Genomic DNA, 19,609 nt, shown 5'->3' on the forward strand with positions numbered 1-19,609 from the left:
AATGAATCCCCAGAGCCCTCCAGCACGCAGATCCCATTTCCACAGCATCCTGGGAGCTGGGAGCAGGGCCTGGCAGGCCCACCCACTCGCCCCCCAGGTCACCTTTGCCTACAAAGTAGTCCTGGTAGTAGCGGGCACCCAGGTCCACGTGCTCTATGCTGTACTGCCGGGGCCGACTCTGTGTCCTCTGCTGCTCCTTGGGCACCTCCAGCACTGAGATGCTGGCATTGGTGCGGTAGGCACTCAGGGTGGGCTCCACCAGGTGGCCCTCTGCCCCGCCTGGGGAGCCCACGGAGGCCCGGGAGAAGCTCACGTTGCGCTCGCACTCCCCTCCTATCTCGTTGCGGAAATGCGGGCAGCTGAGCAGCAGGTCGTTGCTGTTGTCGTCGCCAAGGTCCTGCTCCAGGTTCTCTTTGCAGTTCAGGTCCTCTGTGCTGGTGAAGGCTGGGTCCAGGCCCCCGAGGCTGTGGGCCCGTGATGCTGTGACGGACGCCATGGCGGAGGCGGCGGAGGCGGCGGAGGCCCCGGTGGTGGTGTTCCGCCGTTGGGCCACGGTCGCCCGGTTGGCGGCCGCCTCGTTGAGGTCGAACAGCATGCTCTGCACGTCGAAGTGGGCAAAGCTCTTCTGGCAGACCCACGGCCTGCTTGCTTCTGGGGGGCTCCGGCCCTCCTCGGCCTCCCCCAGGGGCCGCCCGGCTTCCCCGTCAGCTTTACTGCTTCTCAGCTTTCGGAAGATGGACGAGTCCACTGTGTCGCCACTGCCCAGGCCCCGCACGGGCTTCTTTCGGGTCTTCTCCTTCTCCTTCAGAGACTGCAGGAGGAGACTGTCTTTGGAGGGCTGCCCATTGCGGGGGTCCCCCTTGGCTCCACAGCCGCCCCCTGAGAGGTGAGGGCCAGGGTCTGCCCGCAGCAGCTCGCTGAGGGTCTGGGCGCCCCGGGCCTCGGGCTGCTCGCTGCGGAACTCATTGAGGATGTCGAAGAAGCTCTGCTCGGGCACGCCCTGCACGTCGATGGAGGAGGTGCTGCCGTATTCTCGGAAGAGGGGCAGGGCCCCTGTGTGCCGGCCCCCCCGAGGCTCCCCTGGGTCCTCCACATCACACTCACTGAGGGTGATCTCACTACTGCTGCGGTGTCGCAGAGGGAGGAAGGTCCTGCCGGGGGACCGGGGCCACCCATCCTGGAATTCCACATCTTTGGACCTTCTCCTGGAGAGTCGGTGGAAGGCTTTAGACCCTGAGGAAGCTGAGGTGCTGGCAGGGGGCTGTCCATTCTGTATGCTCCTCATGGAATGGGCCACCTTGGTGGCCTTTGTGACTTCTGTGTCCTGTGAGGGGCTTGGGTTGTTCTGCTCTCTCAGGGCCTCTCGCTTGGGTGGCCAGTCCGCCACTCGCGCACGAACGCCCATCTTGGGCATTGCAGGGGTGGTGGGGCTGGGGCGGGTGGTGGCAGTGGCTGGGCTCTCACCAAGAGGCTGGGACATGCTGCCATTCTGGGCCCAGAATCCCATGGGAGTGTAGTCCCCTGTGTGTGGCCCAGGGAGGACATCGGAGCCCCTGGCCCCACAGCCAGCTGCCAGATCCACGCCATCACTGGGAAGGGGCCGATAGGTGGTCATAGTCCACGGGCACTGGAATGCTGCGGGCCCCAGGAAGCTGTGGTGCAACTCTATGGGGTCCCCTGGCTTTCAGCCATTGTTCAGGGCCACCAGTCCCAGGATGAAGGATGCTGGCCCCTGAAACCTGACGCAAAGGTTATGAGACTGTGGAGTCCAGCTCTCCACCATCGCTGTGGACAGCTGAGCCAGGACAACTTCAGGAGGCAGGTGCTGTCCCAGGGGCTCCAGGCAGAGTGGCTCAGCAGGGCAGAGCAAGCAGCAGCTGTGGGCAAGGGCTGGCCAGCAGCAAGGGTGTCCTTCCTGCCATGCTGGAAGGGGAGAAAAGGAAGATGTGAGAGTCTTGAACATGCTACTGCTCCCACAGAAGGGGAACGTGGCTTTTCTTTTTTCTTTTTGACACCTTCACTCCAAAAAAAAAAAAAAAAATTATTATGGACATTTTCAATCATACTCAAAAGCAGAGAGAAGATCATAATGAGCCACCCGCCAGTTCTGACAACCATTAGCTCTTTGCCACTTCTTTTATCTGTTTGCCCAGCCAATCTTGATTTGTTTTTGAAAATATTTTATTTTATTTTTCATTAGTGGGGAGAGAACCCAGGGACTTGTACAAACTAGGCAAGTGCTCTCTAGCTGAGTTACGCCCCCAGCCCCAACAATATTTTAATCTCAGACACCGGGTCATTTCACCCATAAATACTTTAGCTTATCTCTCTAGCGGAAAGGTCTTAAAAAAATAACCATGATAAGCACTATCATATCCGTGTAAGTTAACAAAGATTCTTTATTATCTTGCAACTCTGTGAGCATTAGATGCTCCCCACCCCAAAGTGTCTTTTGTTGCGCTGGTTTGTTCAGATGAGGATGCAAACAGGATCTGTACTCTGCTAGCTCGGCAGATGTTTCTCTTGTCTCCTCCGCTCTAAGCAGCCGCCTTCCTCTATTCTGATGCTGTTTACTGGTTGAAGGAATGGGGTCACTTGTCCTGTGTAATTTCACTTTTGGGATCCCTGCGGTGCCACTTAACATGTTCCTCTTCCCCTGTATTTCCTGTGAACTGGCGGTGGCATGTAGAGGGCAGACTACTATCTATTTGCTCTGCAGTCCGCCCCACTGGCCACGCGGCCAGAAAGGAAGTGAAAGGGGTGGACTAGTCACCAGGAGCTGAGCCCCTGGAGCTAGGGGAGGGAAACCGCAGCGCATACTAGGCGATTAACAGGCGGTATGAGCCTCCCAGTAAGGTAGATCCCACTGCTGCTTTGCTGAGATCTCCCTGGCGACTCCTCACTGCACTAAGGTGAAATCTACACTCCTCTCCCTGGCCCACAGCCCGCAGGATCTGGCCCTCGCCAGTCACCCTGACATTTCTCCCCATGTCTGACTCAGCTCCCACCTCGCTGGTCTTTTCTGTTCCTCTGACACACAAATCCAGGATTTCTGGGGATCTTTCCTTAGTTTCCACCAGGCTGGCTCCTTCCTATGATGGCAACTCTTCAATGAAGCCTTCCGGAACCACTCCGTGCAGACAGAGAAGCCTCCTCGAAGTCTTTTTACCACCCACAGCTTTCTCTCTGCTTTTCTTAGCAGTTGTCAAAAGCCAAAACTATTTTGGGCTTTATCTGCTCACTATCTCCACCACTAAGCTCCAGCTCCGGCACGGCAGGATTGTCTGTGCCGTTCACGGAGGGATCCCCTGCACCCAGGTCACCTGGTCACTGCTTCTTGTATGAATGAGTGAAGAGGTGGCCTCTGCCTAATGTGGGGTTAGGCACCTGCCGGTCTGCAGGCCTCTGGGAGGGAGTTCTCGCTCCTGTCCACAGGGTGAACCACTGCGCAGGGCCACCTCTTTGTCTTTACTTTGAACTTGTAGAAGATGAAACGCCCCTCTGGACCCTCTGGAGAGCAAGGGGAAGTGGCTCACCATCTGAGGCTGAGCCTGTTGGCTTCCCTGGCAGCCTTGCCCCTTCCACCTGCCAACACAACTGGCAGGAGTGTGCTGGGAAGGGTGGGCACTGGCTCAAAATATCCAATAACTTTTCTGTCCTTTGGAATCTAGAGACAAGCACAATGTGACCATCCTGGCCAACGACCATTGCTGCTTACGACGCGAGGTTTGGGGGGGGGGGGGTGGTCCAGGGGTAACGGTGAACCAGCGAGAACAACCAAGAGGGACGTATGAGCAGATTCATGGGACAAAACAGAGAGGAGGCCCACAGCCTCCGAGGAAGTGAGGACCAGAGGTGAGGGGAGGGCGGGGCACCCCTCTTGCTGGTGTCCCATGAGCCCAGGAACATTCCTGAAGACATCCAGGAAGGCAATACAGGAGACAGGCCAGAAAAGGGGTGGAAATAGGGGAACCCACAGGGTCAGATTACTTGAGGGAGACAGAGAGGCCAGGAAAAGCCCCTGGTGAACCATTTGCCAAGAAGCCAGTGGGCCTCAGCTTCCTCCAACTGAATCTTTCAGGAATAAGGATGCCAAATCACCGATTTTTAAAGAGAAATCAGAGATCTAGAAATGTATTCAACATCACCCAAGTTGAAAAGCAAAACAAACAGTGACAACGATATCAATAAACTACCATGCATAGATTTCTAGAAGGATTTTTGAGCCGGGCACCAATGTGCATGCTGTAAATTATAGCGGTCTGGAGGCTGAGGCAGGAGGATGGAGAGTTCAAGGCCAGTCTCTACAACTTAGTGAGACACTATTTAATAGACAATAAGCTCTCAGTGGTAGAGTGCCTGCCTACCATGCAGGAGGTCCTGAGCTCCATCCCCAGTACAAAAGAAAAGAAAGTACTAACAGTAGTTGCCTCTGGTGAGGAGAACTGTGTGTCTGTCCCCTCATTCCCATGCTCTCCTCGGTTTCATTTTTCCCTTTGCTTTCCTTATGAACATATTTGCTTATTTCTCTTATCCATTTACTGGCCTTCCACCCACTGTGAATGTGAGCCACCATTGTGTACCCAGTACCTAAATGTGTGTCACAGAAAGGGGAGGGAGGGTCTTACTTTTTTCACTGGACATCATTGGCTATTTTCCAATTTCTTTTGCATGTATTTCTGGTCAATAATTGAATACTTTTTAAAAACATTACTGATCAAAGAACAATGAGGGTCCACAAAGTATGCTGTGGGCGGGGTCAGGAAGCCACTGCTGGTTCTGCAACCTCCAGTGACTGGGGCTACAGCTTTGCCAGAGAAAAATCAAATGCTGTTTTCTTTTTTGGTTCGTCTCATTATCTGTTGCCTCTACCACTAACCAGTCAGCTCCAGAGCAGCAGGGAGCTTGCTAGAAGGCTTGAGCCCAGCCCCACTCTGCAGGGGCAGCTGCCTGCCAAGGGCAAGGGCACTGCATGGATCAGCTGCCCACCTTGCATGTGGCCCCACCTGGTCAGCCTAGCATGCTGCAGAGGGAGGCTCAGAGCTACACTTGGCCTGGGTGGAAAAACCAGTGGTCCAGATGTGACCATGACTTGCTGCCACGCACAGATGAGCTCTACTGATGGCATTTGGTCTCAGAAAACCTCAATCCGCTTGTGCCTTCTATAACCACATACAGATGTTCTAGCAGACCCTGGTCTCTTTGATAAATCCCTTCCATAAGCAGGTGCAGCTCAGTCTCCCTGTGACTTTTTTTTTGGTACCAGGATTGAACTCAGGGGCACTCAACCACTGAGCCACACCCCCAACCCTTTTTTGTATTTTGCTTAGAGACAGGGTGTCACTGAGTTATTTAGCAACTCACTAAGTTGCTGAGGCTGGTTTTGAACTTGTGATCTTCATGCCTTAGCCTCTCGAGCCACTGGGATTACAGATGTGTGCCACTGCATCCGACTCCCTGTGACGTTCTAAGAGTGAGTGGCACCCATAGCCTCTGGAATTCCGGGACTGTGCACACTAGTCGCTTGTCAACTGTCTGATGTAGCACGCTCTTTCCTAAACACAACCGATCTTCCTCACAGGGAGCCCCTGTTATGAGAGGAGAGTAACGTGCACACAGGAATCAGACCCCTGGGCTCAAACTCCAGAGTGCCATGGAGCCAGTTTCAATCTGTAAAGTTCCTCACTGTCACAAGCTATCACAAGCTGATTGTCCCTAATATGAAAATCTAGAATCCCTCAAAATGCTCCACAGATGGAAAATTTTCACACCTGAATTCAGGAGCCAACTGAAATACTCCATCAAATTACCTTCCAGCTATGTGAGCAAGGTGTGTATAAAACATACATGCATTTCACCCTGTGAAATGGGTCCCACCCCCAAGACATCTTATTATTATGCATATACAATATTCCACAATCTGAAAAATCCCAAATCCGAAAACACATCAGGTCCCAAGCATTTCAGACAAGGATGTGCCACCTCCATTACCATTCTTTGGTGCATCTTTGGTATGAGCTCTTACCCCAATTATGGAGTTTTAGGTGGGTGGACAGAACGAATGGGCTCAGCGTCCTCTGTGAGCTCTGTGCAAGGTTCATAAGAGCTTTTGCATGGTGTGAGTTTTGCTGGGGATCCAGGTTCCTTCCCTCCAGTGCTCGCTGGCACTTACGGTTGCTCCTGGGACCTCCTGGCCTCTAAGGAGCCTGGCTAGCTCAGGGCTGTGTGCAAGGAGGGCGGGTGGAAAACAGCAGGGTAGCCTTGGAGACAGCAGCAAAGCGAGAAGCAAGTGGCAGTGGTGGAGAGTCAGCCTAGGTACACTTGATGGCAAGTCGCAGCAGTCAGTGGTGGTTGGGACAATGTAAACATGTAGCCCGCTAGGAGTCAGATACGGGCTCCAGGCTTGGTGTGGCCAACAGGCAAAGGCGCTCTTTCCTTTCTGCCCCTGCAGTGTAATGCTGGCTAACCGATTTTGTCTTGTTGCCTCACGGTCACAAGTTGCCTCATGGCCACACTTCTCAATGAACCACTGGCAAGGGGACACACAGGGATGGTCTAAGAGCGCTCTTCTTATCTGACTGACCTTGAGGAGGAAGGAGAATCTTTCCCTGACCTTGAACAGCCCCTGATCTCTCACCTCCTACTACTTCTTCCCCTTTTTTGCAAGGGGTGGGATGGGGAGGAAACCAGGGTCTTGCACTTGCAAAGCAAATGCTCTATCACTGAACTGCATTCCCAGCACTTTGTATTGATACAGTGTCTTACTAAGTGGCCCAGGCTGTCCTTGAACTTGTGATCCTCCTGCCTCAGCCTCCTGAGTAGCTAGGATTACAGGTGTGCACCATCATAGCAGGCTGACCTCAGCACTTTCAGGTCCACTGGTCAGAAGGTGGTCCACAGCCCCTCCAGTTGCAAAGGAAGCTGGGACAGCTATAATCTGTGATCACACCGACTACCTGCGGACCAGCGGGGACTTAACCAGGGTCTGTTAGCACAGCAGGCAATCAGTGGTTGTCTGGGTTCCCAGACTAGGGCTTATTTTTAAAAAATTCTTTACAGTACTGGGACTGAACCCAGGGGCACTCTACTGCTAAGCTGTATCCTCAGCCTTTTTTATTTTTATTTTGAGGGTGCTGCTAAGTTGCCAAAGTTGGCCTTGAACTTGTGAATCTTCTCTCTTAGCCTACTGGGCTGCTGGGCCTGTGCAGACCTGGAGAGCTCTAAGCTGAGAAAGCAGCCCCACTTTAGCGGGCCCTCAAACTCTGGAGGCGGGAACAGCAGACAAGCACTGCAGCCTCGGTGCCCTCACTTCAGCAGGTCCTGCTCTGTGGACGAAGTCTGCTGGAGCCTCTGGGGCAGAGCGGAAGGGGAGTCTTCCAGTGGTGGACATTTATGGGTTTGCTTCCATGGCCTCCTTGACTCCTTTCCCAACAGAGTTCCCTTTGAAAATCTGCTCTCTCCAAATGCCACCCAACATGCTAGAGATAAGGGAACAAACTACACAAGCCAGTCAGAACCAGTGGTGATGTTTTGCCAGGGAGGCTGGAGTTGAAGACTGTGCTTTTCCTTCTCACTCTAACAAGATGTGAAGGATGGAATCACTGCAGCCACCCTGTGACCAGGAGGCAAGCGTCATCAGTAAAGGGAGCTAAGTTAGAATCTGGGGGCTACAGTCATCAATGGAGTCTCCACATCAAGGTGGACATAAAGCCAGCTCTATTCCACTGCCCACCAAGGAACATTTTAGTTATACAGCAAAATAACACACACAGACTCACAAACTTCACCTATAACAGCAGCTACCATGAATGCAGTCCTTCTATGAGCCAGGTCCTTTTCTTAGCACTTCAGATTTGTTAAGTATTAAGTGCCTCCTCTGTACCACTAGTGTAGGTGCCAAAGATACAGCTCAAGCAGATGAAGAGACGCCAGGAAAATCAGACAGATGATTTGAGATGGGGTGGGCAAGGCTCACTGATCTGCTGAGGGCAGGGCACTTATATTAGTCAGCTTTCTGCCACTGTAACCAAATACCTGAGATAAACAACTTAAAAGGAAGAAAGGATTATTCTGGTTCACTGTTTCTGTCCGTGGCTGCTTGGATCTGTTGCTTTGGGCTGGTGGTGAGGCAGAGTATCAGGCAGCGGGTATGTGGTGGGAACCTCATGATAGCAGGGAAGCAGAGACAGAGGGAGGAAGGAGGGGGCAGGTCTCAATATCTCCTTCAAGGACATGTCCCATGACCTATCTTCCTTGTACCAGACCCCACCTCTTTTTTTTTTTTAAGAGAGAGAGGGGGGAGAGGGGGAAAGAGGGGGGGAGGGAGAGGGAGAGAGAGATAGAGAATTTTTTTAATATTTATTTTTCAGTTTTCGGCGGACACAACATCTTTGTATGTGGTGCTGAGGATTGAACCCAGGCTGCACATATGCCAGGCGAGCGCCCTACCACTTGAGCCACATCCCCAGCCCCCAGACCCCACCTCTTAAAGGTTCCATCACCTCCCAACAATGCCAAGGCCGGTGACCAAGACTTAAGCATATGAGACTCTGACAAACATTCCGGATCTAAATCGTAGCACTATCTACCTTGCCCTGGATGTGCACATGAGCACTGCCGCTGTGAACGGGCAGGAAAGCAGGCACGGTACATTCCACTGTCCAGGCGGCGTTGGGCACGCAGTGGTTCTTGCCCCCAGCTCTACCTCAGAGGCACCAAAAGAGCTTATAAAAAATACAGGTGTCTGTCCACACCCCATCCCCAGAGATTTTGTGTCAGCTGCTCTCGGATGGGACCCAGGGCCAAAGGTCTCTTAAAAATCTCTGTAGCTGATCCTAGAACAGCCAGCACTTAGGACACAATGAAGAGAGAGCAAAGCTACGAGGGCCTGACACCAAGTCCTAGAAACTGTAAATGTGAGAGGGTGGCCGGGAGAGGAGAGCCAGACGTGAGTTGGAGCAGGATCCGCAGCAGGGAGGCAGGACAGCAGGTGTGACAGAGCCTGGGCAGTAGCTGTGGTACCAGTGGTCAACCAGGCTGGAGGCTGCTAAGAGGTGACATTATGGCATGACATTGTGCATGGTGACATTACTGGTAGGAAGGGCCCTGGCAATCTTTGCTGGAGGTATTTCAGGGAAGCACTGTTCCCGGGAGCCTTGTTCACACTGCCCACCCCCTGACCCCCCAGGCTGCCCACTGACTGTCGTTCTGCTGGTCCTTGTCCTTCCATACCCCAAGCTGAATTCCTCCCTCTCCCCGCGGAGTTCCCACGGGTATATTGAACTTGGTCTGCTGGATTTTTAAGCTTCTGGGCATCTTTTGTGCTCCCTGGACTCTGGATAGCGCCCACCTAACCCTGTCCTTGCACACAGGTCAGGCTGGGAGAATAACAGCAGCAATGACAGCCCTGACAAGCTGACTCTGACAAGCTCTCTGAGTGCTAGGCTCAGGGAAACACACCGGCGTGTGCCGACTTGTGTGTGCGCACAACCCCACACCACTGGGACAACCACTATCCCACCTCACAGCTGAAGAAGGGGACGTGGCCAAGTCAGGCAGCTGTTAGGTGGAGCAGCTGGGCCTCAAACCCTGACAGTCTGGCCACCACACTTTAGAAAAGAGGGGGGGGCAGCTGCAAGGAGTGTGTTGTGGATCACATGAGTGATGAGAGTCTCTCTGAAATCAATTCACACGGACAGAATTCTAGAAAGTCATCAACAGCTCAGTGACTGTAGGTTAAGAATCTGTTTTTTTCTTGATGTCTTCCCTACCTTATTGGGAATTCACACATACCCGGGACCATTTTAGAGCTCCCTCAGGAACCAAGATGGATGGAAATCTTAGAAATCTCATTAGGAAGGGCTGCAGCAAAGACTGTTTCATCTGCCCAGGAGCTATGAGTGGGGCCTCACCACGGTCATGAAAACCTGCACTCTCATATTTAATGCCAAAAAACCCGAGGATTGGTGTTTCTAATTGAAATCTTCCCTGGCATCCTGGAGGGGCCCTCATTTCCATGCAAAGAGTAAGGGGGATTCACACAGGGGCAGGAACAGCTGTTTACAGCTGTTACATTCCAACCAGCAAGACTCCCACAAAGGTCAGCGGTCCCAAGCGACTTGACCTGCTTACAAGTGTACACACTTCCCCCTGGGGGAAATAGGAAGAATGAATTGGAATTATGCATCAAAATTTGAGGTATACATTATATTTTGTTTTAAACCAGCAATTTCTTTCTCTGAGAATCTATCCCTCAAGAAGATACCTCATCACACACTGGACACAGGGAGGCTCACGTTGCTGTAACACAGAACTGTGAACAGCCCAAATGTCTATCAGTGGAGGCACCATCTGGGTCTCTATTCTAGGGGGTGCAAGGCACTGTAATAAAGCAAGGCAGAGCTACGGATAATTTATGCAAGATGCCCACAGTGAATGAGCATAGCTCATGCCTAGCGAGTGCCTGCTGCATGCCAGCATGCAGAGCGCTCTACATGTGCTCACCCATCTGATTCTCATGACAGCCCTGGGAAGGAGGGACCAACACCATCCTCACTTTAAAACCAATGCAAAGAAGGTCAAAGAGGCTCAGACTGTTGCCCACTTTCAGCTAGAAAGCGATGACACTGCGATTCAAACCCAGGCAATCCAGCCTGATGGTTTATGCTCATTTACTCTAGGCCTCCACTTAAGAAGGGACAGAGGCAAGGTGCAGAACAGTTTGTATGTAGAGGGGATGGAGACCTAGTAAGTGTGTTTTGCAAGCTTCCAGAACTTTCTCTGTGACTGCAAGGAACTGCTCATAATTGCAAAGGGGAGAATGTCAGGGGGCTGGGATTCATTTTTAGTTTTAAAAGTGAGCATGTAAGGGAAACTCTGGCAAGTTAAAATCACCACCCCCAAAAAAGCCTTCCCTTCTAGAATGCAGTCTGAATGAGAGACTCACTAGCTCCATGGCTGGGGACCAGTCCCCACACTGGCTTTGCTGCAGGCCCGCGGACTAAAACACATACATCTTTCCAAAAAGCAGATTCCTCCAAGGTCTGGAGAGATGCTCACACCCCATTTTTTCTGGTACAGGGGATTGAATCAGGGCTGCTTTACTACTGAGCTACATCCCAGCCCTTTTTATTTTGGAGACAGGGTCTCACTAAGTTGCTCAGGCTGGCCTCAAATTTGAGATCCTCCTGTCTCAGACTCCTGAGTTGCTGGAAATCCAGGCGTGAGCCTCTGTGCCTGTTCACACCCCTTCTTGTGTTCATGTTCTCCTGGTGAAGCAGAGGCTGCGCTCACCCCGATGCTTAAGTTATAATGTTTTTATTTTGTTCCTTCATTTGGATGAAGTCATGTAAGTTATATCCTCATGTGATCACATGCTTGTAAATAGATGAAATTAAAAAAAAAATCAGTGGGTTAATGGGTTAACGCCGTCAATGCTTTTCTAACTTATCCTCAGAACTTGAAGATTTTTCCTGATGTGGCAGCTGCAGCAGAGTGGACACAAGCAAAGACTACCCAGGTCAATGCCCAGCTCTGCACTTAACTTCCTGGACTTAGCCTTTCTATGCCTCAGTTTTCCCATTTGTAAAATAAAAATAATAATCCGGCTTAACTCTCATATAGAGAGTTAGAATATTCCCAGCACAGCCTGTAATCCCTTCCACCCCTACAAAAAAAAAAAAAAAAAAAAAAAAAAAAAATCCCCTGGCACAGAGTGATATAATGTAATAATAATTAAAAATATTTTTGAGCAAACCAAATGTGGCCTTGCAATGACCTATTGTTCCCCTGGACTCAAGGGCCAAGCAGTTCAAGGTGGTTCCCCTTGAACAAGAGGGTCAAACCTCTCCTTCCCAGCAGCCCCAGAGTCTGAGGCAATGGGAGGTGGCCCTCTGAGTCTCCCTCTGAGTGGGGCCGGGAGTTGCTGCCTCCCGGAAGCACATATGGCTCGAGCATCTTGTTCCAATTCTGGGCTCAATCCCACTTGCTTCAAATGAGACTTTGAAACGTACAATTGGAAAGGGATGCTTCCTGGTATGTGCGCATAGCCAGGCCCACCCAGGAGCTGCAGCATGCTGTGGAGGGGGGTGAGGTGATGGAGCCAGGCCATGGGCCTGAGAGGCGAGACAGGGGTGACCACTTCAGGGGAGGTTTAACTGGGGCATTACCACTGCTCCAGGCTGCCCTTGAAGGATCTCACTGGCTCTGGTCAAGTTCGGTATCAAGCCACAGGCACTGGTGTGGCTATATGGCTTATTTTAATACTGGAACTTTTTTTTTTTTGGCAAATGGGTACAGACCTGGACCCCTAGTTCAATCATGTAGGTTATGCCTACAATCATTGTGTAGGCAACACGAGGGCCCATTGTGGCTGCTGGGATCCTACTTTGGGATCTGCTCCTGACGCCATGCCACTGCCTGGGCCAGACTGATGGTTAAATATTTAATGTGTCCCCATACAGGGATCGCTCCCGTGGCCAGGCCAAATCTCCTGCGTAGGAGATGGCGTCTTGTCAGCACGGAGGAGTCTGACTTGCAAACTAATCCCAGCTAATTGCCACCGAAACCTGCTAACATCACATCTGTTGGGCCTGGAGATTAAATCAATATTTGACAATCTTGATTAAACAGAGTCAGGGAATCCTTGTAAAAGAACATCTGTTAAAGCCCTGTTCTTTCCAACTTGCTCTTGGGGGGCCAGGCCCAGGGTGTTGGCTCTGCCTGTCCTCACCTGAGGATGATTTTGGACTAGAGGGGATGGGGTCAGCAGTGGAGGCCTCAGGAATGCCATGGCCAGGAAGGTTTCTAGCAGGGGGACAGGAGGGGATGGGAGGGGAGGAGAAGGGACATCCACATGGCTGGGCCTTGTTCTCCTGGGTGGCACCCAGCTGCTAGCAGTGATTATCCATCACCATAACTGCCCCTGATCCAGGTTTGCCAAGAGCCAGGCCCTGTGCAGAGCACATGACTCGAACACAACACGAACCCCTGAGCTCGAGATTTCTAATCACCCTCTGAGGGAGGTTACGGCCCCTCACAATGAAGAAACTAAGGTCCAGGAGGATCCACAGAGAGAATGAGAGGAAGAGCTGGGATCTGAACCCAGGCTGGAGGCTGCTCTGCTGGTGCGGTTCCTGGGCTTCCTCTAGCAAGGGCTGCCCCATGCAGCAAGCTCTGGCCTCACACCTGGCTCCCCTGAACCTGGCAGCCGCCGAGGAGGCGGCCCCATGAATCTCTCCAGTTTACAGAAGGGAACACCGAGGCTCAGAGCAGCAGGTTACCTGCTGAAGGTCACCCAGTGAGGTGAAAGGCAGAAATGGGACTTGAGTTCAGGAATGTGGATCTACGGTCATCATAACCACTGTCAGCTCCAAAAAAGGAAAAAAGCAGGGACAGAGCCATGAACACAGTGGGGACCCAAGTACCCAGCCAGCCACCCCTTGGTGATTTAGGCAGAATCAGGCTCCTACTCTGCACAGGTTCCCTGGGATCAAATTCTAGCCCCAATATGTACCAGAGAGAATGACAGTGACACCTCCTAGACTGTGAGAAGTCTCTGGTGAGGCAGTCCGCACAGTAAGTGGCACCTGACAAGCAAGCGATACATCCTTATTCCAGACTTTAAAAGAGCACCAACAGTGACAATGGCAGCTGCACTCACACTCTGATGGGGTGAGCAGCGGGGGCTGGTCAAACACCCACACACCTGCCAGACACCATCTCTGCTCTGTTCCCAGCACCCAGAACAGTGCCCAGGTCAGGGTGAGTCCTTCCCAAGTAATTTCTGAATCCATGAAAACAAACAAACTTACCCAGGCCAAGTGTGGAGGCACACCCTGTAATCTCAGCTACTTGGGAGGCTGAGGCAGGAGGAAAGTTCAAGGCCAGCCTCAGCAACTTAGTGAGACCCTGTCTCAAAATAAAATAGAAAAGGGTCTGAGGAGGGAGCTCAGTGGTAGAGTGAACCTGGGTTCAAGACCAGCACCAAAGAAGGAAGGAAGGAAAAAGAAAAGGAAGATCCAACCCAGTCGACTAATCAATTAGCCAGTCAACTAGCCCAGGCCAAGAAGCCTCGACCTGGTCCCCGTTACCTCTCCTGGAGTCCAGGTTCCCAACATCTGCAGGGAGGGGGGAAGCTGAGGAACTGGCAGAGACTACTTGGCGGTGGGGTGGATGAAGCAGATACTAAACCATCCACTAAACAAAACAATCACTGGCATGAGAGGCAGGCATTGTTCTAGCCCCCAATTTACTCCAGGGAGAACTCATGAAGCGCCTGGTCCAGTCTCACCCTGATCCTGAAGCAGAATCTTACAGGGATCTGATTGCTTTAATCAGAGGAGAAACTCAGCCCAGGAAGTAATTCAAAACAATGGCACAATCTTTCACACTAAAATTTAAAAAGAATATTAAGTGACATATTTGAATCTCTTCACCTCCCTTTCCTTCCTCCGTATTTAGGTCAACGGGAGGAATGATCTGCAAGGCTAATGGTAGTTCCCCTTGAGCAGGGTGCCAGAATGTGACTTCAGATCCATTCTCCACCCTGAGGCTCCCAAACTTGCCCAATACCTTCCACTGAGGCAAAGCACAGCCCACTTGTGCTCTTTCTTAAAAATGGTTCTTTTCAACATCTCATGTAGGAAAGCCTTCATAATACCAGCGTTGGATTCATTCTGGTTTTTTTTTTCTAACATTCATTAAACAAAGTGCACAAGGAGTAGCATTTGTAAAGCTTGCCTGTGTCAATGAAAATGAGCTTTAGGACCAGAAACGACCTCAGCCAGGACACATCTCCCAGACTCAAGGCTAAGCCAGAAGCCAGAGACAGCAAAGTACACTGATTCTGGTTCTGTTCACAGGAAGCTCAAAGCCATGTCACTTAGAGGTGCTCACATACGGGAAGAGACAGCAAATGGTGACCACAGATGCCTGAAGAACGGTGGGTGAGGGAGGCAGTCCTGGGGCTCTGGGTGGTGGGGTGGTTGTGAATTTCTCCGCCTGGGCTGATGTGGGCACTCACTCTTTCATTCTTCACTAAATGGCACGTAGCTGTCCCTGATATCCACAGAGATGGGTTCTAGGGCCCTGGGAGGACACTGAAATCTGCAGTTGCTTAGTCCCTTATACAGAAAGCCGCATCTGGCCTGTGCTCAAGCTCTTTGCCCTTTAAACTACCTCCCCATTACTCGCAATACCTAGCAATATGGGAGCTATTAGATTGTGGTATTGTGTTTTTTATTAGGAATAACAGCAAGAAAAAACTACATGTTCAGCACAGAATTTTTTTTTCTTCAAATATTTTTGTTCCATGGTCAATGCAGAACCCACAGACACAGAAGGCCGAGTATATATATTTTACACATTTCTTGATTAACTATGTTATATTTCACAGTAATTTTTTCCCCCCACAGTAAGTTTTAAAGTCTTTTGTATTGTGCAGGTTACTTAGATAGGTACTTAAAAAAAATACATATGTGGGGCTGGGAGTATAGTTCAGTGGTAAAGTGCTTGCCTCGAATGTGTGAGGCACTGGGTTCAACCCTCAGCACCACATAAAAATAAATAAAGATACTGTATGTTTATCTACAACTAAATAAATATTTTTTAAAAATACATACATATATATATATATATATATATATATATATATATATATATATATATATATATATATTTTAAAAATCTCAGCTGTGTGATCACCCTCTTTGAAGCCCAGAGGATGAGTTTTGTGGACCTGGCGTGTGCACCGCCTCACCCCCCTCTCCTGGCAGGGGGTTTGTTTCTCCTGCACAGGGCTTCCACCCCCAAACCTGCAGGGACACTCCACCTGCCTGAGCACCAGCCCCCTGGGCATGCTGGGAAGGTGCATTCTTTTAGCCAGGAGCAGGCAGGGAGAGCAGGGCTGTACCCACAAAGGTAGCCTCAGGGCAACTCACCACAGGACAGCTGGGGACAGAGGGGAAAGAGCTGCCATTCACCTGTCAGGCAGAAGAGACAGGTGGGCAGAAGGGCTGGGGGCCAGGCCACTGGAATGTGCATCCCAGCTCTGTCCTTGCAGCAATGTCACAGAAGGTTCTAGAGGAGCTTAGTTCTGATCCTCGACTGGATGTAAAAAGCCTCTTCTCAGGCCTCCAGGACTGGCTGGCAGATGGTGCTATTTGTACAACTCCATAATCAAACACCCCACCCTGGACCACACATAGGACAGGTACACAGGCCCTCAGGAGAACAGGGGCATGGCATTCCTACAGCACGAAGGAGATCAAGACACCGGCAAATCAGCCCCTCTTCCAGGACAACAGACTTAAACTGCTCCCAGTTGGTGGAACCTTTCTAGAGGCAATTTGGCTCAAAAAATGTTCCTACCCTTTGAACCAGTAATGCTACTTCTGGGAATTGATCCCAAAGAAATAATTACAGATGAGGAAAAAATAATTTCATGGGGGGCTGGGGCTGGGGCTCAGTGGCAGAGTGCTTGCCTCGCACGTGTGAAGCACTGGGTTCGATCCTCAGCACCACAAAAAAATACATAAACAAAGGTATTGTGTCCACCTACAACTAAATACACACACACACACACGAAATAAAATAAATAAGAAAATTTAAAAATATGATTTCATGGCATTGGATATAAAGTACAACAGAACAACACAACAGAACCATCCCCACAAATGGCACCAGGGGCCTGGAGAGAATGCATGTCCCACGTCTGTGAACCACCACACACATGTGCAGATGCAGACACAGTCACAGCAAAAAGGCTGCAAAGAAACACTCTCAAATTTGGTGCTGGGATGACCAGGGATTTCTGAAAGTGTGTTCTTTATACCTTCCTGTATCTTTTCAAATTACTTTCAATAAATGTGTTTTCATACTCAGGCACACAATAAAGGTTCCACTGATTCTACTCACTGAACAGTTCTGAAATCTTACTATGGAATACAAAGAGATGAGTGCACGAGGTGGCCCCTTCTGCGCCCTCTGTCTACAGGGGAGACAAACAGTAATTCTATGCATTTACCAAGTGCACACATGTCAGTACAGAGCAAGAAAAGGAAGGGAAACACTGAGGAAAGAAAGGAACAGGGTGCTGTGGAGTGGGCAGTGAGGAGACTTCTGAGGGGGGCAGTGTTTAAATGAAGCCCTGAGGATGAGGAACTGGCCACACAGAGGAACACTGGTGGGGGAAGGAGATAGACAAACAGCAGGTGCAAAGGTCCTGGGGGTTTAAGGAACCAGAAGTTTACAGGCTTGGAGGGTCATGGCCCCACTTGGCTGCCATGGACATAACCTACCCAATGAGGGGCAAAGAGTCCTATTTGGAGGCTGGAAATTTGTCCTATACGTCCCTGTAGGGGACAAGAGTAGCCTGGCCCTGAGTAGGGGTGGTGCTGATGCAGAGAAGGGAAGGTGCTAGCCACAGAGATGTGTCCGTTGCTCTGGCTCTGCCCTCACGGTTCAGACCAGAGTGGGAGAGAGGAATAAGTGAGCTGCTTCAGGCCAGTAAGTTGGGCTCTGATGGTAACTGGTAAGGCTGGGTTTGGTTTTAAGAAAATCAGACAATTTTCCAAACAAAAGCCAGCCTCGGCCCTCCTCCAGATGGAATGTATGTCGAAGAAGTTCCTCCTGCCCAGGTCCCTCTACTCTCACTAGTGCTCCTCAGCAGACCCCGGGGTGGAGGGCATCACTCCCAAGGGCAGATGAGGCAACAATGCAGTCAGCAAGGGCATTCCTTCATGTGGGAACCGGAACTTGGCCCACAGAGTGTGACTCTGGCACCCTCCACTGGCCTGGGCGTGCTGGGGAGGGAATCCAAGGCCACTCTCCTCTCCTTCCTTGAGTGAAGTCCAAATCTGTTGGAGCAGCGGGATGCCCATCCAGAAAGTTTGCTTTCCCAGATTCCTTTGCAGCTATGGCTAGCTATGTGCTCAATTCTGGCCAAAGAAAGGGAAATGAAAGTCTGTTGGGGGCAAGGGAAGAAGCCTCTGGCAAAGCTGCTGCTTACCTAATAGAGGGGAGCCGTGTCAGCTGGCATGCCTCTGCACCCTCTCCTTGTATCTGGCTGTGAATGCCATTATGGGAAGGCATGGCAGCCATCTTGTGAGCATGGGCTGAAAGTCACGTGCTGAGGACAGAAGGTGAGGAGACAGGAATGGAAGGAGCCCATGCCCTCCCACAGCAGCCCTGCCCAGCCTGCCTGCGCTCCCTTTCCTTGCTAGGTACAACAGGCTGATTGTCTCGCTCACGCCTCTGCTCGCTGGGATTCGTTACATGTAGCAGAGTGCAATCTTGACTGACGGTGGTCCCACCATGCTCTCGCTCTCATTTTATAGAAACTGAAGCTCTGTAGGGAGGTCACCAGCTTAGGTCACATACAGGCTGGAAGGAAGAAGACTGGAAGGTGATCCTGTATTCCTAAGCACTTCACTGCAGCACCAGAATCTTAACTGCCAACGCTGGCTTGTAGAACCTGGGTGTCCACCTGCTTCTCCATGAGTTGCCTGTTTGTCCATCTCCCCTTCCCCACAGAGCACCAGCTTCTCAGAGCGTGGACTCTGCTCGCTCTCGTCCCCTGGAACCCACAGCAAGTGTTCACACACCCACTGAATGAGTCAGGAGTGGACCCAGGAAGGCTCTGCTACTCCCCTGGAAAGACGGACACAACACTGGCTTCCCAGCAGGACTTGCAGGTCCACAAGGGAGCAAAGCCCAAGGCCCGCGGTCCCGGCAGAGTCCGGCAAATCTGTCCTAAAACCTCCCCTGTGATTGATTGGGGGTCACCAACTCTAGATGACTTTTTTTTTTTTTTTTTTTAAACTTAGGTCTCGGGACAATTTCCCTGCCCAGAGCAAGCACCTCCCAGGACTTCCAAACACCCTCCAAAGGCTCTGCAGGTGGATCAGCTGCTCCCTTGCTGGTGCTGAGCCTGTGGGAAGAGCCACTGCCTGCTCTTGGCTCTTACTCTCTGTGACTCCCCTGTGGTATACCCACCTGTGAATCCCCAAGTCTGGACCATTCAGAGGACTCTCACCCATCTGCCTAGTGACAGGGTTTGGCTGTCTGATGTGGAAAGGCCATCTCCCTGGCATTTCTGTTGGGTGCTTTGTGTAGACACACTGCCCCTCCCCCACAAGTGGCAGGCAAATAGGCGTGGCCTGCCCCACAGCAGACCAAGGCCTGCACCTGTATTAACACCGACTCAAACATCCTTCAAGATGGGCTTTGACGGTCCCCCGTTTTACATACGAGAAAGCTAGGCACAGAAGAAGAGTAATCTACTTAAGTAACATGCACACAGCCACAGCTGGTGAGTAGCAATAATGGGTTCAAATCCTGTAGGCTTTCTGGCCTTGCACGATGAATAAAGGCACAGCCCACCATGGCAGGAAGATAGTCCTGGAGTCAGGTTTGACAAGGAGGGAAAGCTTAGTTCCTGATCCAGAGCAAACACTCTCACCGGCTCCCTATGGTATTCTAACTCTCTTGCCCTTTGTGCATCTGTCAATATCAAGGCTGAAAAAGCCACTGTTTTTCTAGTTAAGAACCCCAGGGAGACGCTTCTGGGAAGCTTCCTAACAGAGGAATACTACTGTCCTGCCTCAGACTG

At 51.1% G+C, this 19,609-nt stretch overlaps 1 protein-coding gene across 3 annotated transcripts in view; it reads right to left on the reverse strand.

Moving 5' to 3' along the window:
- The window catches only part of Sipa1l3 (signal induced proliferation associated 1 like 3), a 236,228-nt gene that overhangs the window by 97,156 nt on the left and 119,463 nt on the right, over positions 1–19,609 (reverse strand). For all 3 annotated transcript variants that reach the window (XM_077105705.1, XM_077105703.1, XM_077105704.1), the window contains exon 3: positions 103–1,923. In XM_077105705.1, coding sequence (XP_076961820.1) covers positions 103–1,615 — 1,513 coding nt within the window. In that variant the 5' untranslated portion in view covers positions 1,616–1,923. The remainder of the gene's footprint in view (positions 1–102; positions 1,924–19,609) is intronic.

The sequence above is a fragment of the Callospermophilus lateralis genome, chromosome 18 (genome assembly GCF_048772815.1).
Source record: "Callospermophilus lateralis isolate mCalLat2 chromosome 18, mCalLat2.hap1, whole genome shotgun sequence".
NCBI classification, from domain to species: domain Eukaryota; kingdom Metazoa; phylum Chordata; class Mammalia; order Rodentia; family Sciuridae; genus Callospermophilus; species Callospermophilus lateralis.